The following is a 17681-nucleotide window of genomic DNA, read 5'->3' as shown; positions in this document are numbered from 1 at the left end:
GAAATGCATGTCAGTGTAATAGTGAAAACATTCAGTAATTAGTTGTTAAAGTTGGAGTTGTATCTTCAAGAAGTTTATTTTCAGTCGGGAAGTGAAAAGGTGTTATAGAATAGAAAGGTATGTTTAAATGTACTATAACAATGTGACGAAAAGGAAGATAAATTAATTTGATTCAAGAATTAAATGCTAGTTATGTATAGCAAATAATTTATAGTGTTTTCCAAGCTAGTATGTAATTTAGTACACACTTCACTTTAATCCACCCAAAATATCCTCTGGATGTTTGATTGTTTTTAGCATGTGTGCCGAAGGGCTGTTGGTCAAGAGTCTAGATGGTCAAGCAGACAGAGAAGCAGAGCCTACTACTCTATCACCTTTGTTCTTCCCCATACCCTCATCCTGCTTCGAGAAGCATTTTGTTTGGAAAGAGGTTAACTTCAATCAAAATGCTTACCAGAGAATGAGTCAAACATACTCACCTTTTCTTTTCCTCCCATTTTCATCACTAACACACAGTCTTTTGAGCAGCACTAAGCTGGAACAATGTTTCAGAATTTATATGTGGAATGTTGTCTTTGAGGTTTGGATTAAAATCATCAGTAAAACCACAAGAAAGTAATCAGGAACATAAATGAGCAGGTGGAACAAATTTGTTAAATTTGCTTAGGGAAAACAATAACTATTTTTTAAAGTAATAAATCAGCCTTAGGTTCCATGTTCCTTAATAAGAGTGGCAACAAGAGAGAAGCTAATGCATTACTTTCTGAAGACATCTGAGACTATAAGCATGAATCTAATACGGGTGACTTCAATGGGAGATGATGGAAAAGGGATGCTTGTCATTAACTCTTCTGTAATGCAGATGTGCTTCAAGAGAATTATTTATCTTGTGCATGTTGTCATGAGATATTTTTAAGAAATTATAAAACAAGAAATTTGGTGTATAAGATTAAAGTGTACTATTCTACACAGAGGACCACAATTTCTATTAAGTATTGATCTTTAAGAGAAAGCTGGGTGAATATATTTAGCATAGAATTTTTATTTGAAAAGACTGATTTTTCACTTCTGTTCTTTTTAAATAAGAGACTGAAAACATCAGAGAACCTCTGAATTAGAACAGACACAAGGGTCATCCACCTCAAGTCCTTTCTGTCTTTGTGAATCACTTTTACTTGTCATCATCCTAAGCCTGAAATGTGCCAGTAATGAAGAATTTGACCTCATGTCATTTGTAGGCTGATTTAGTTGTTATAAGAATCTTCCTTATTAAATACTTCAGTCATAAATTGTCTTCCGTATGACAAGCATTTCCATATGGCTAGCACTCCCCTCAATTTTCTCTAACCCCACTCTCAAGCCTAAGCATATTCTTTCTACTGTTCTTCTATTGCTTTGAATCTGTATTTTTGTGCAACCTCTCAACGGTGAGCTCCTTGATAGTATGGGCCATGTCATATCTTTGAATATTTCTGGTATATAAAAAGGTGGGTACATTGAAAACAACATAGTATTCAGACCCTTTACTGTTTAGGCTACTCTTGTTTGTTCTCTGACTTCCTTTCATTAAACAAAATGTTTATTTGAGTGTCTTCTGGTCTGAAACACTGTCAGCATTTAAATGTACAGCATTTAAAGATATAGAGGCTTCAAGTGACATAAGCAAGAAAACAGTGCAAAAACAAGGTAATTAGGATGTGGTAGCATCTTATATACATTAGGATACACATCAGTATGTACATAAAATGTACATTAGGATGTACATAGCACATAGATGTACATAGGATGTGCATAGTTTTCTGGGAAGCCGAAAATGTGTTTGTTTCTGATTTGTTATTAAAACGAGGAAATGTAAGTGTGGTTTGACAGGCCCTAATGGTCATATATTTTCCTTGGATTTATATCTGCTTATTGTAGTTTAAGGTGATAGTTGCTTCTAAATGCTAGTGAATTATTGTTTAAAAATTCAGTATCTATTGAGTTATCATGTATGAGGAGTTGTATCAGGTACTGAAGCTATAATTATTATTATAGCTAACAATTATTAGAAATAGATACACTAGGAAGCTAATGAAACTTAAATTCTCACAACCCTATAACTAATTTTGTTTGTAATTCTGTACTTTAACGAGGCTCCTGCAATATGTGTGTGTGTGTGTGTGTGTGTGTGTATACACTCCATCTATATGTCTATGTCTATGTCTATATCTCTATCTCTATCTCTATCTCTATCTCTATATCTATATCTATATCTATATCTATATCTATATCTATATCTATATCTATATCTATATCTATATCTATCTATATCGGTGGAGTGTGGGACAGTAGGTTGGGGAGGAAGCCAACAGACAATAGATTGATATGCAGTAGATCTAGAATTTGTTAGGTGGAAGTAAATAAAAATAAACAGAAGGAAACAATTATGGAGTGGTTGCTGTGTTGCTATCTTATTTAAGTGGTTAGAAAGGACTCTGATGAAAATGAAATCTGAAGGAAATAGGAAAAGCCATGTAGATAGTTAAGAGAAGCAACTAAGTGGAGAAAACAACTTGTACAAAGGTCTAGTATGTGTTGCTGTGTTTGAGATATGGTGTAGATGCCTTTGTAACAGAAGCTGTGACAAGAAATGGAGTCTGAGATCATGGTGACTTGTTGAGCATTCTGTTAAGTCATAGTTTTCAGTAAGTATGCTTCTATGTCTACTCAGTTCTATTTTGGCCTTAGTAAAGAGTTTTCATTTGTAATCCAGATTTAATTGTGTTGTATTACAGCCAATGTAGTGTGTTAATCTTTGACTCTAATAAACCTAATATTAATTCTGTAATTTGGACCTTAACCATTCTCTAAAGGCTCATCTCTTGAAGAACTGGTCTCAAGCACTTTTGGGAGGTGATGTAACTTTTGAGACTTGAAGCCTAGTAAGGTCTTTAAAAAGTGCCCTTGAATAAAGTTTTAGATCAATGGTTCCCCAATGGTTCCAGCTCCCTGCTGTAATCAGATGAGGAGCTTTACTGTGCATGCTTGGCCCCATTTCAGCCCCACAAACAATAGAATAAGCAACAGTAAACTAACATTTTTGAAATTATGAGGTAGAATTAGTATTTCCTTCTTTTAAGTTGTATCTCTCAGGTTGGAAAGATGATTAATATAACTAGCCACCCCTCTTTCCTTTAGGCCACTAACATGGTGTCTGTTTGCTATTCAAGCCATTAATAGAAATCTGGAAAAGGGTGGGACTTTTTGTCTGGAAATTATTGATTGACATTTAATCTGTAAATCAGTATTTGGAATGTGCTCTTTGAAATACCACTTTTCTCAGCTTCAATGGAACAAGTTGATTTTTTTACTCTTCTGTGACTGTGTCATGTAAGCCCATCAAATGGTTTTCTAGACTTAAGAAATAAAAACAGCTATAACTTTTGATTACTTTTATATAAGGACAGAAAGAAAGAAGGAATAGAAGTGGGGAGGGGAGAAAATTTTTGTCTAGGATTTTGCATATGTTAAGCAAATGCTGACACTGAAATACATCCTCTAGCCAATATTCGTTTCTTGAAAAAAGTGTGTGCACACATGTGCTCATGTTTATACACATACATGCATGCACTAGCACATACAAGGTATAGTTCATGTGTGGATGCCAGAGGACAGGCATGGTATTGGTCTTCAACTTCCATGTTTAAAATTTAAAATAAAGTCTCCCTTCTTTCCTCCTTCTATCCCTCCTTCTTTTCCTCCCTTTATTCCTTCCTCCCTCCTTTCTTCCTTCTTTCCTTCCTTCTGCTACTGCATAGGCCAGGCTAGCTGGCTCACAAGCTTCTGGAGATTCTGTCTGTGGCTCCGTTTGCACTGTAGAAGCGCTTTAGATTACAGATGTGTGCAACCTTGTATGGCTTTAGTTCTGAGCATCAGAACTCAGGTCCTCATACTTATAAAGCAATTGCAGTACCCATTGTGCCACCTCCCTAGCCTGGGACTCATTAATAAAATCATATTAGTTATGAGGTCTCTTCCCCACCTGCTCTCTCTCTCTCTCTCTCTCTCTCTCTCTCTCTCTCTCTTTCTCTCTCTCGCTCTTACACACAAGGTCTCTTTGTATCTTTGACAATTTCCTACAACTAGCTATAAAGCCCAGGTTGGAACTCAGAGTAGTTCTCCTGCCTCAGCTTCCTATCTGCTGGGATTATCAATGTGTACCACTGCACATAGCTGAACTTTTTTTTTTTTTAATTTTTAACTATCTTCAAAAAAATTGTAATCAGAGTTGTTTTTGAAATACAGTTTTAATATGCAATTCTGAAAACTTATACCCAGTGTGGTAAAACACCACAACCAACAGCAGCTGGTAAGCTGGGAGAGCTTAAAACTCTTAGGTCACATTCTATCACTGAAAGAATTAGGTAGGAATTCAAGGCAGGAACTGAAACAGAGGCCATAGAGGAATACTGTTTACTGGCTTGCTCCTCATGGCTTACTCATATCCCCCCCATTTTTTCCATTTTTCTTTTTTCCCATTTTAAATTGTTCTATTTTTTCAGATTATAATATAATTACACTATTCCCTCATCTCTTTCTGCCCTCTAAACCTTCCCATGTACTCTCCTTATTTTTCAAATTTATGTCTTCCTTTTTCATTAATTTTTATTACAGGTATATATGTAATGTATGTGTCTTTATTTTTAAATATATACATATAACCTGATAAGTATACTGATCAATCAGTATAATATGTACATGTATGTTCTTAGAGATGACCATTTGGTATTAAATAACCAATTCCTGTTCTCTTCCTCCCACTCTCAGCATTTCTTAATTATCTGTAGATTGAGACCTCCTGGATTTCCCCCCAAATCCACATTAGCTCTTCTATTTTTTTCCTTGTTTATCTGATGTTTAGGCAGTCATTTTGGAGGGACTATGGGTGTAGCTTCTGACATCGCAAGGAGACACAACCTCACATCCAACTCCCTGAACCTCTGCCTCTTCTAATTTCTCTATCCTGTCTTCCACAATGATCCTTGATCCTTATGTATTTATTCTTCTGTATTTTTCTCCTTCCCGTTCCTAATTAGAAAGTCTCCCTGCCGTTACTCACATTTTCCCCTTCAGATCTCTTGTACCCTGGTATTCCCCTCTCTCATTTCTTCAGAGCCACCCCAGTCCCTTAGTAGACTCTTTTTACTTTCCTTGTTTCTGCAGTTGCTCTAGGATATGTACTCACCTCTTAAAAGTTAGATCTAGGAGCTTCAAATGAGAGAATATCTAACCTTTGTCTTTCCAGGTCTGGGTTACCTCACTCAATATGAACTTTTCTAGTTTCATACATTTACCTACAAAGTCAATGATTTTATTTTATTTTACAGCTGAATAGTATTTTATAGAATACATGTACCAAGTCTTATGCATTGTTGGTTAAAGGACATTTTCTTGATATTATGAGTAGAGAAGCAATGAACATGACAGAGAAAGTTTCTGTGAATTAGGATGCCCAGTCCTTTGGTAAAATACTGAAGAGTGATCTAACTAGGTCATATGGTAGATTTATTTTTTTGTCTTATTGAGAGTCTTCTACATCAGTTTTCAGAGTGGTGGTACCAGTTTGATTTCTTACCAAGTGCAAGTGACAGTTCCCTTTTCCCTATGTCTCTGCAACATTTACTATTGGTTGTTTTGTTGATCTTTGCCATTCTGACTGGGGTAAGATGAAATATTGATTTGTTATATGCATTTCCCTAATTGCTATGGCCTCTGAATATCTCATTTGGAGGTAGTTCTTAGACATTTTTTTCTTTGTTTCTTCATTTCTTTCTTTGTTTCTTCATTTCTTTTCTTTCGTTCGTTTCTTTCTTTCATTCCTTTCTTCTTTCTTTCTTTCTCTCTCTCTTTCTTTCTTTCCCTTCCTTCCTTCCTTCCTTCCTTTCTTCCTTTCTTTCTTTCTTTCTTTCTTTCTTTCTTTCTTTCTTTCTTTCTTTCTTTCTTTCTTCCTTTCTTCCTTTCTTCCTTTCTTCCTTTCTTTCTTTCTTTTCATTCCCTCTTCATGTCTCAGGCCCATGTTTTGATGAAGGTTGGTTTTTTGGCCTTTTGTTTTTTCCTTCTTTGTAGATTCTGAATTTTAATCTGTCAGCTATAAAGCTGGCAAAAAAAATCCCTCCCATTCAGTGGCCTTCTTCTTCACCCTATTGATCATTTCCTTAGCTTTGCAGAAGCTTTTTAGTTTCATGAAGTTTCACTTGTCAGTTGTTGGCCTTCATTCTCTGGTTAAATGGAGTCCTGTTCAAAAAGTCCTTTATTACACCTATATCATGGAGGTTCTGCCTTTGTTTTCTTTTAGTATTTTTAGTGTTTCACATTTCACAGTTGGGTTGCTGACTCATTTGGAATCTGTATTTTTTGTGAGAGGTGATAGAAAAGAGTCTAATTTCATTCTTCTTCATGCAGACATCTAGTTTGTCCAGCATTTTTTGTTGAAGATGCTTTCTTTTTTCCAGTGTATGTTTTAGGCATCTGTCAAATATGAAATGGCTGAAGTTATATGTACTTATGTTTTGGTCTTTGATTTTGCTACATTGGTATACATGTCTATTGTTGTGCCAGTACCACATTACTTTTATTACTATGGCTCCTTAATATATTTAAAATTGTGGAGTTGTAATCCATCTTAAAATTGTTTTCTTTTTTTCAGTATTGTTTTGGGTATCTGGGGTCTTTTGTGGTTCTATATGAATTTATGACCTTTTTTCATTTTCGAGGGATCGGATGTGTATTTTGATTAATAATATTTGTAAATATTTTTTTTGTAATTTTTTAAATTTGAACAGTATTCATCTAGGTAATTCAAATTGGCAATCATTTTTTTTTTCTGGACTGGTAGGTTTTGGAGAGGAGACATGGGCTTGATCATTCATGTTGTTTCTCTTTCTGTGATGAGATCTGGACATATATACTTCTTTTGTTAGTTCTGTGTCTGATATGGATGAAACAGATAGGCTCTGAAGAGAGGATATCTGAGCATGTTAGGCCTAGAGGTTTCTAATGGCTTATGTGGAATGAAATTTGGTGGACACAGGACAGGTGTGCAGAATGTGGTTCTCGTTCCAAGCCTGGAGTGTAGATAGATATAGGGTTCAGGGAGAGTGCATAGAGGGGAATACCAGATAAACTCACTAGGTTGCGCCCTGGAGAAGGACTTGTAGTATCTAGCCAGGTGATGCATATCTATATGCTTATGTATATGCATATGCATATGCATATGCATATGCATATGTATATGTATATGTATATGTATATGTATATGTATATGTATATGTATATGTATATGTATATGTATGTCTATAGGTATTGGTCCTGATCTTAGTGGAATGCCTTTGAATTTTTCTCTATTTAGTATAATTTGGCTATAATTTTTTCTGCAATATTTATTATATTACAATATCTGCTTCTATTCTTTGATTTTTCAGGGCTTTTTCATAAAGAGATGTTGGATTTTTGCCAAAGGCCTTTTCTGCATCTATTGAGATGATCCTGTGATTTCTGACCTTAAGACCATTTATGTGATGTATTATATTTATTTATTTGCAGATGTTGAACCATCCCTGCATCTGTGGAATGAAGCCAACTTGATCATGCTGAATGATTTTCTTGATGTAATCTTGAATTTGGTTTGCAAGTATTTTATTGAGAACTTTTTTCATCTATGTTCCTTAAGGAAAATTAATCTTTGCTCCTTTGTTGTTGCATCGTTATCTGGTTTTGGTAACAAAATAATTCTGGCTTTTTTGAAAGAGTTTTGTGGTATTTATTCCTCCGATATTTTATAGATTAATTTGAGGAGAATTAGTGTTAGCTTTCCTTTATGGTTCTGTTAGAATTAAGCAGTTAATACATCTGGGCCTGTATTTTGGTAGGTGGAAGATTTTATATATGTATATATAATTACCATGGTAGTCGTGTTGCTTGTTATAAATCTACTAAATTTTCTTAACTCATCTTGGTTTAACTTTGCTAGGTCATATATATCTAGAAATCCACCTCTTTCCTTTAGATTTTTCAATTTAATGTAATGTAACTTTTAAGGTTCATGCTTATGATTTTCTGAATTTCATTTATATATTGCAATTTCTCTCTTCTTGTGTCTAATTTGATTAATTTGGGTTACCCCATCTCTTATTTTGGCTATCGGTTGTCTATCTTGTTTAACTTATTGAAGAACTAACTTTTGTGTCATTGATTTTGCATATTTTTATTCTTCTTTCTATTTTATTAATTTCTGCCTTGATCTGAATTATTTGTTCTTCTAAGTATCTCAGATTAATCAGTAACTTATCTGTTCAAGGCCTCTTCAATTTCTAAATTGTACACATGTACATCTGGAAACTTTCCTTTTGGGACTGCTTTCATTGTTTTCCATTGGTTCTGCTCTATTGTATTTTCATTTTTAGTCACTTGTAAAAAATTTCTGATCTCCTGTTTGATTTCTTCAGTGGGCTAGTCATTGTTTTGTAGTGTGTTGTCCATTCCTCGTATATTCTGTAGTTTCTCTTGCTGTTGATTTTTACCATTATTCCATTTTGGTAGATAGGGTACCAGGAGTTCAATTTTAGTTCAATTTTACTGTTTGTGGAGAATTCCCTTGTGTGCTAATATTTGATATATTTTAGATAAAGTGTATGGGATGCTTAAAAGAATGTATATTTCGGAGTTTGAATAGAATGTGCTGCAAATATCTATTATGTCCATTTTATCTATGATGTCATTTAATTCTTCATGTCTCTCTTCAGTGTTTTTATCTCTTTATTGAATTCATTTTTTTCAAATTCTGGATTGCGTTTGTCATTTTAGTCAGCCTCATGTTTGTGTTTTCTTGAGTATCACTTAGGCATTTATTCATCAGGATGTTTGGATTTTGTCTTATTTAAACTTCTTGAATTCTTTGATGAAGTTTATGATTAATTGTTCAAGATGTGTGTCCTGGGGTTAATGAAGGTAGTTCTTATGTGGACACAGCAGATGGGGCTGGAGAACAAAATGTGCATTCTGACTCAATGGAAGGTGACAATGGTGTGGGTGGGGTGCCTCAGACTGGACTAGGACAATGGATTTAGGAATCGGGTTCCAGTTCAGGACTTGGAGTATGTGAATCTCCAATAAAGTAATTTTGGATCTGTTACTTTGCATTTAATTCTTTTTAAAAACTCTTATAAAAGAATGCATTTAATTGGGGCTTTCTTACGGTTTTGAAAGCTTAGCCCATTATCATCAGGGCACGTACCATGGAAGTATGTAGGCAGGCATGGTGCTGAAAAAGTTCTACATTCTGATGTACAGGCAGCAGGGAGAGAGAATTACATATATATAATATATATATATATATATATATATATATATATATATATAGAGAGAGAGAGAGAGAGAGAGAGAGAGAGACTGGGATACTGGGAGACTGGGCCTAGCATGGGCTTTTGAAATGTAAAAGCCCACCATAAATGACACACTTTCTCCAATAGTGCTACTCCCTGGTGACTAAGCTTTCAAATATATGAGCCTATAAGGGTCCATTGTTATTCAAACCACTGTATGGAGGAAGAAAAATAGTTTTAGAAAAGGGAAAAGTTGAGTAAAAACAAAAGAGGAAAGCAAGAGCTTACCTGAAAATATAACAAAAATATAGGCATTTTCATAAGTGGTTGACTTAATAAAATTTTATAGGAATAAGACATATTCAGCAGGTTGGACTATAAAGCAATTCTTTTCTTTCACTTAAGAAACGTGAAATCCATGCAAGGGAGAGAAAATGTACAGTAAATTGTAGAACTAGAAGCCTTACTTATTCCTCATTTTCTAGTTTCTAAACTAGTTTTTCTCTATTTTATTTTTCATTTTTTCTTGTTTATTTATTTAATAACTTTACAGCCTGATCCCAGCCCCCTCTGCCCTCTCCTCCTAGCCCAACCCTCATGTACCCCAGCCCCATTTCCCACTTTCCTTCCTCATAGAGAAGTGGAGGCCCCCAAGGATGCCATCCTCGCATCTCAAGTAGCAACAGGAGTAAAGGAAATAATTAAATTCGCAGGTAAATGGTGGGATCTAGAAAATATCATCCTGAGTGAGGTATCTCAGAAGCAGAAAGACACACATTTATAAGTGGATATAAGACATATAATTAGGATAATCATACTAAAATCTATACACCTAAAGAAGCTAAGCAAGAAGTAAAATTGGATGAGATACTCAATCATCATTCAGAAAGGAAAGTTAGACAGATCTGAAGAGGGAAAAAACAGGTAACAAGACAAGAGCCTACCACAGAGGGCCTCTGAAAGACTCTTCCCAGCAGGGTATCAAAGCAGATGTTGAGACTCAATACCAAACTTTGGTAAGAGTGCAGGGAATCTTATGAAAGAAGGGATTGATAGTAAGACCTGGAGGGGACAGTTGCTCCACAAGGAGAGCAACAGAACCAAAAAATCTGAGCACAGGGGTCTTTTCTGCGACTGATACTCCAACCACGGACCATACATGGAGATAACCTAAATAACCTAGAACCCCTGCTCAGATGTAGCCCATGGCAGCTCAGTATCCAAGTGGGTTCCTTAGTAAGGGGAACATGGAGTGTCTCTGACATGAACTCAGTGGCTGGCTCTTTGATCACGTCCCCCTGAGGGGACTTCGCAGTCCACAGAGAAGGACAATGCAGCTACTCCTGATGAGACCTGACAAGCTAGGGTCAGATGGAAGGGGAGGAGGACCTCCCCTATCAGTGGACTTGAAGAGGGACATGGGAGGAGATGAGGGAGGGTGGGATTAGGAGGGAATGAGGGAGGGGCTACAGCTGGGCTACAAAACGGTAATTAATATAAAAATAAAAATTTAATCATAAAACATTCTCTCCCACTGAGGCAAGACAAGGCAGCCCAGCTAGGCGAAGGAAATCAAGAAACAAGCAACAGATTCAGAGACCCACATGATGGACTACACTGCACATCTACTACATTTGTGTAAGGGACCTAGGGTCCAGCCCATGCATGCTATTTGGTTGGTGGTTCAGTCTCTGTGAGCCTCTATAGTTCCAGGTTAGTTGACTCTGTAGGTTTTCTTGTGGTGTCCTTGACACCTCTGGCTTCCTTTATCCTTCCTCCCACTCTTCCACAAGAGTCCCTATTGTTGGGCTGTGGGTCTCTCCATCTGTTTCATTAGCTGCTGGATGAAGCCTCTCAAAAGACAGTTATGCTAGGCTCCTGTCTGCAAGCACAGCAGGGTATCATTAATAGTATCAGAGTTTGGCTTTCTCCCATGGAGTAGGTCTCAAGTTGGACTGGTCATTGGTTGGCCATTCCCTCAATCTCTGCTCCATCTTTATCCCTTCGCTTCTTGTAGGCAAGACAAAGTTTGAGTCTAAGGTTTTAAGTGTGGGTTGTGGATTCCAGGTGGTGACTTCAGGCTCCTTAACCCCCTCCAATTGTCACACCTAGGACCATCCCCACACACTCCCAGGATCCTCCCCTATCCCAGAGATGTCCACCCTCAACTGATTTCCATTCTCTTTCCTCATCCTCTCTTTCACACCTACCCACTCTCTGCACATCTGATCTTCACCTCTATTACTCTCCCTACCCCATCTCCCACCCAGTTCCCTCCATTCTTTTATTTCAGATGTCTATTTTATTTTCTCTTCTGAATGAGATTCAAGCATCCTCCCTTGGGCCTTCCCTGGCTTCTTCGGGTGTGTAGATTGTGGTATGATTATTCTGTACTTTATGGCTAATATCCACTGATAAGTGAATATGTACCATGTGTGTCTTTCTGCTTCTGACATCACTCAGGGTGGTCTTTTCTAATTCTATCCATTTGCCTGCAAATTTCATGATTTCCTTGTGTTTAATAGCTGAGTAGTATTCCATTATAGAAATATACCACATTTTCTGTATTCGTTCTTCTGTTGACATCCAGGTTATTTCCAGATTCTGGCTATTATGAATACAGCTGTTATGAACATAGTTGAGCAATTGTCCTTATTGTATGTTGGTGCACCTTTTAGATATATGCCGAGGAATGGTATAGGTGGGTCTTGAGGTAGCTCTATTCCCAATTTTCTGAAAAACCTCCAAATTGACTTCCACTATGACTGTACAACTTTGCACTACCACCAACAATGGAGGAGGATTCCAGTTCTCTACATTTTCGCCTGCAAGTGCTGTTGCTTGAGCTTCTGATCTTAGCCATTTTGTCCTATGTAATTCTATCAGTCTTTGGTTTTTGTATGCCTGAACTCTGTTGTTTGTTGCACATACACTTAAGGCATTCCTCTTTTATTACTTTGTAAGTTTTCTTTGTTCTGAAGTTCATTTTATCATATATTAACATTATTTTGCTTATTAAAATGTTTATGCACTGGACAACCAATTGGTATGCCCTTGGTTGTCCAGCACCAAATGGTCAGCTCTAAAAACATGCATACAGTAACATTATATGGTTTGAAAAGGTTACATTGAGGAATATATGTGTATTCATGTACATATATGTATGAGATAACACTTAGTGACAAAAGAGGCCATGAATTTGAAGGACAGGGCAGAGGGATACATGGGAATATTTTCAGGGAGGAAAGGGAATAAAAAAATGTTGTACTCTCAAAAATAAATTTAAAAATAATGAATACAATTTTGCAAAATTAGCCACCAAAATGTTAATGTAGTGTGTTTCCCCAACTGTTTTACTTATGATTTGTCTATTTCACTGAATTTGAAATGAGTTTGTTGTAAAGAATGCATGTTTGAACTGAGTGTGGTGATACATGCCTCCTTTCACAGAGCTTGGAAGCTAAAGCAGAAGAATCACAAGATTGTGGTCTGTTAGAGCTATACAGAAAGTTCAAACATAGTGAGACAGTATGGAATACACACAAAGGAACAGGTCTAAAATATACCTGACCTTTTCTTTTTATCTCTTTCTGCCAGTCTCTGTTTTTTGGTACATTAATGGCATTTGTACTTTTGTTAATTACTGGCATACAGTGGTGCTTAGATGTGCTATTTATTATTATCATTGCTGTAATCATCATTCTTATTGTTGTTGTTATCTTAGGTCTAAGATCCAAGTTTTTATTTAGTTTTTATTATTATTTATTATTCTGCTTGGTCTTAAATACCCAGCATTCCTAACATAGACTCCCTTGTAGATAGGAAACAGGTACACTTCCACCACACCAGGCTTTTATTTATTTATATGCTTGTCTTTTCTGGATCTATTTCCTCTTTTTTTCTTGTCCTTTGTGGATTATTTGAACATTTTCATTATGGTTCATAAAGCCTTTGACTATAACTCCTTGTAATATATATATATATATATTATATATATATGTATATATATTACATATATATACATATATATACAATATATATATATTATATATATAATATATATATTATATATATAATATATATATTATTGCTATCAATAGAGTACTATTATATATGATACATATACACATACATATATGCATATCTTCACGCATATGTATTATACACATTACATTATCATAATATACATATGTATACTATCATAGTCCATTGATAGCAATACTTTTTACTTCAGGTGAAATTTGTGCAAGTAATTATAAGGTAATATGTGTTTTTTATATTTTAATTTAAAATTAAAATTAACTTCTTTATTCAGACAGTGTGTATATATGTACATACACACACACATAAATGCATGAGTGTACCCCAGCATGCATGTGAAAATCAGTTCTCTCTTTCTACCATGTCAATCCTAAGGAGAGAACTCACTCATGGAATAAACCTTGTTGGAAAGTTTCCATACATGCTGGGCCATTTTTAAATATCTTTGTCTTGAGTATTAGATGGCAATATATTTTGTTTCTATAACCATATATATACTCTTGCTGTACTTTTTAATCTTTCTTTCTGATACTTTCAGACCCTTCTTTTATGGTTTCTTTTGTGTTTACAGAAGTTCCCTTGGATACATTTTAAGGCTGTTTCTTCTAGCAATAAATTCTTTTAGTTTTCATTCATCTGAAAATGTTTTATTTCCCCTACACTCCTAAAGGAGATTTACCAGATAGAGAATCCATGTTTGGCAGTTGTTTGCTTTCACAACTTGAAAGATATTGTTATCACTTTTCTGTTGGCCTTCAGTTTCAGAACAAAAATCCTGAGCTTTTTGAATTTGTGTTCACATATAGTCAGTGCACATCTCTTTCCACTTTCCTTTTACAATTGTTTGTTTTAGGTTTAAAAAATTTAATTATATTGTGTTGTAGCAAGGGTGTTTTTGAATTTGAATTTCACTCAGTTTCCTGGATGCTTGTCTTGTACCAAAGTTTGAAATCTTTCAAATATTGTTTCTGTGAACATACCTTTAGCATACCTTTTGCCTCTCAGTTTGAAACTCCACTTCTATTAATATTGCTTCACACGTTCATGAGATCCTTGATTGGGCAACTTCTAATCTTTGTTATTCATCATTTCTGTTGTAGTATTGACTCCTCCAACAACCTTATAAAAATCTATCATTATATCTTTATTTATATAGACTTTATTGGCTTCCTTTTATGATATTTATCTTTATTGAGGTATTTATTATTTTCCTTCACTTCATGAGAATTTATAGTTGATGCTGAAACATTTTTATGATAGATATTTTAAAGTTTTGTCAAGTAATTCCAACTCGATTCATCCCAATGTTGGTTCTATCAAGTTGTTATTTTTATTTTATTATTTCTTGGTATGATTGCTAGGTTATTTTTTTATTATATAATGGATGCTTTGTTAGGAAATACTAAATGCTGTTGTATTTTTTGCAAATAGCCTACTTATATTTAGTCCATAGATAATATTACTTATGTTCAATATATTAGCTGTGAGCTACTTTTTAAAATTATGGTCCCAATGACAGTTTAATTCTCCCTACCTTTGAGGTTTCCATTTGCTTGTTTTTGTCTAGTGTTGCTGCATTTCCCACTAGTGATGGAGATTTTCTTCAGGCATGTCCCTGAACATCTCTAGAAGAAAAAGTAGCATGGTGAGATAGTCCATCAGTTTTTCTCATTATATTATGCCCTATTATTTCCCCCAAAGGAAGAAAGACTTGGATCTGTAAGATAAAGAAATATTTAAGAACTAGGCCTCTTTGGTTGAACCCTATCTTGGGCTCCATCTTCCCTCTTTGGTAGAAGTAGAGATATTTGGGCCTTTTAGAGCACAGTCATGTCCTAGACCAGGCTACTTGTATATCTGGTGTCTCCTGAAGTTTCTCCTTTGCCAGTGCCAGTATTTTAGGTATGGTATACAAAGAAAGTGTCAGAATGATAGAAAAGAGTCTATTCTCTAGCTACTTATTCTACTTGTTCTATGCTAATGCTAAAGACAGCGTGCTCTTCTCATGTTGTCAGAGGAATGTAGAGAGTAATAAACCTTTTCTATACTGACCTCTGTGGCTAGGGTCAGTGATTCAGAAACACCATATCTGTTTATAATCACAGAACCTGGGAGTTAGAGGTAGGAGTATTATAAGTATGAGGTTAGCCTGGTATATATTTTCTCACAGAACAAAAAACAATTAAAACAACCAGAAAAATCATGTGTAGACATTATTTTCTGTGTGTGATTGTAAGACTTCTTATGGTAGTTCTGTTTTTCTATTCTCGATTCAGCTCAGCTTCTTATTACCCATAGAAGTTATTTGATTTCTTCTGGTGTTTAGCAGAGATGAGCAGTGCAAAGCACCACCTTACTCAGAATAGATTAAAAAAAAATATGTTCTATGAGCCTACCTAGTACCTATCACCATTTTTATATTCACCAGCTTGAAGACATGGCTTTTTAGAAAAAAAAATCAGGAGTATGTGTATCTCCCTCCAGACTTTTGCCCCTGTCTCATTATTCACATTACTGTCTAGACAGTAGTTTGAAAATCGTAGCCCAAGGTCTTTTCTGTATCCTGGAATTTATTTCATTTTATTTATTTTACTTCCTTCTATGAATGTCTCTCGTACCCTTTCCTGTACTGAATTTTGTTAATAGAGGCCATATGGAAATAATACAGGAATTGAATCATTTTTGTTTCTCTGTCACCTAACATTGTTACTGATTGCACTTTGGAATTCCTTTTTTTTTTTTTTCCTATGAAGATAAATTTGAGTAATTTATCTTCAGAGTATCTCTTTCTAAGGCTCAGGTCATTTGGACGTTTTTGGTGTTTTGCAGAAACATGCCACTCTTCTAGTTATCGTTGAATAAATTTATGTTATTACATCCACAGAGTTATGTAGATGAACCCGAGAGCCAGGAAGTCTTGCATTTGGATCTCACCCGTACCAGTCTTTATAGATGTGTGGGTTGGGGTTGTTAACCTCTGAGCTTATTTCATCACCTGTAAAGTGGAGGCAACAGTGCTGCTACTAAGCAGACCAACTTTACACTTCTTACTCATATTAAAAAAGATAATATACATTTAGTGACACAGTTACTTGAAGAGAGAAAGCATTCTAACTGTGGTTTTTACATTTGTAAAATCCAAGATGGAGAAAACTTTTACTTTTGTTTCTTTTGATACTTGTTGATTTTCCTTTGTGATTGTATAGTCATAATTTCAGTTTTGACAGCCTTCCAGTTAGGTTATATAAATTAAACTTCTCAAGGAAGAAGATTGCGTATCTTTTAAATGATGAAATTTCACCTAATTACAACTGACACTCTTAATACAGTGCTGGTGATGATTTTCTTACTGAGTAGTAAATGCAAATATTTTACAGCCCAGTCTCCGTAGAATTGATGTGTAGGTGTTAAATTAGCCTTTTTGGTTAACCATCCATAAATATTTCAAAATACATACCTTGTGTGGGTACCTAGCTTGCTTCTACATGCTGCAAAATTTTTGCTTGTTAGGTACTTCATTATGTCCTACCATATGTCTTGACATATTTTAAATAAGTGTGTAGTTGTAGTGCATCTGCATTCTTCTAAAACATAAAGTTTATCAGATGTTTAGTTTGAACCTTCTGAGCATACATAGTATTATAATTTGTATAGTATATATGTTTAAATTCATGCTTTTATCCCTAATTATTGCACCTAAAATACCATCAGTTTCAGGAAGGCCAAAAAATAGCGTTATTATTAGCAGAGTCCAAGTAACCTATTTCTTCCAGTACACTTTTACTTGAGTTAAAGCTGGTAATCTTTTTAATCTTAGTAAATTCTTTAGGTTTCATGTTTGATAGCTATAATTCTGGAACCTCCCAAAACATCTTAATTAGAGGCATGTTGGAATGTGTTTGAAATTTTTCTGCTGTAGTTCAGTTACTTCTGGCAGTATTATGTAATCTTAAGGATATGCACTTTCTTCAGGGAATCAGCCATTCTTGCTATCTTTCTTTTATTTTTATTTATTTATTTTTTAGTGCTCCATCCTCACCCCTGGCGAAATAGTAAACCAGGTATAAGCTGTTGTTTGGCATTTGCAGATATTTAGACTTTAGGTCTTGCCAACTCTAACCTTCCAGTGTTCTAGAATGTTTTTGAAGGCCAGAACTGCTGTTGCAACCAAATTGCAATTTGAGTAATTTAGACTCTGGTATCAGAAATCTAAATGAAATAATACAAAGTCTAGTGTTTTCCTTCTTGGTGCTATGAAATACCAATGTGCAGTAGCTAGAT

General features: G+C 35.2%; 1 protein-coding gene across 5 annotated transcripts in view; it reads left to right on the top strand.

The window, feature by feature from the left end:
* The window catches only part of Eda (ectodysplasin A), a 435364-nt gene that overhangs the window by 76663 nt on the left and 341020 nt on the right, over nt 1-17681 (top strand). The window contains exon 2 of one of the 5 annotated variants that reach the window (XM_055605109.1): nt 7582-7636. The exons of the other annotated variants lie outside the window; for them this stretch is intronic. Coding sequence (XP_055461084.1) covers nt 7582-7623 — 42 coding nt within the window. The 3' untranslated portion in view covers nt 7624-7636. Of the gene's footprint in view, nt 1-7581; nt 7637-17681 lie in introns of those variants that run through there. 5 annotated transcript variants of the gene reach the window in all.

The sequence above is a fragment of the Psammomys obesus genome, unplaced genomic scaffold, assembly GCF_907164565.1.
Source record: "Psammomys obesus unplaced genomic scaffold, mPsaObe1.curated_primary_1811, whole genome shotgun sequence".
Classification (NCBI taxonomy): Eukaryota; Metazoa; Chordata; class Mammalia; order Rodentia; family Muridae; genus Psammomys; species Psammomys obesus.
Note: the sequence above shows the minus strand (reverse complement) of the source record. Positions and strands in the feature narration are given on the sequence as shown.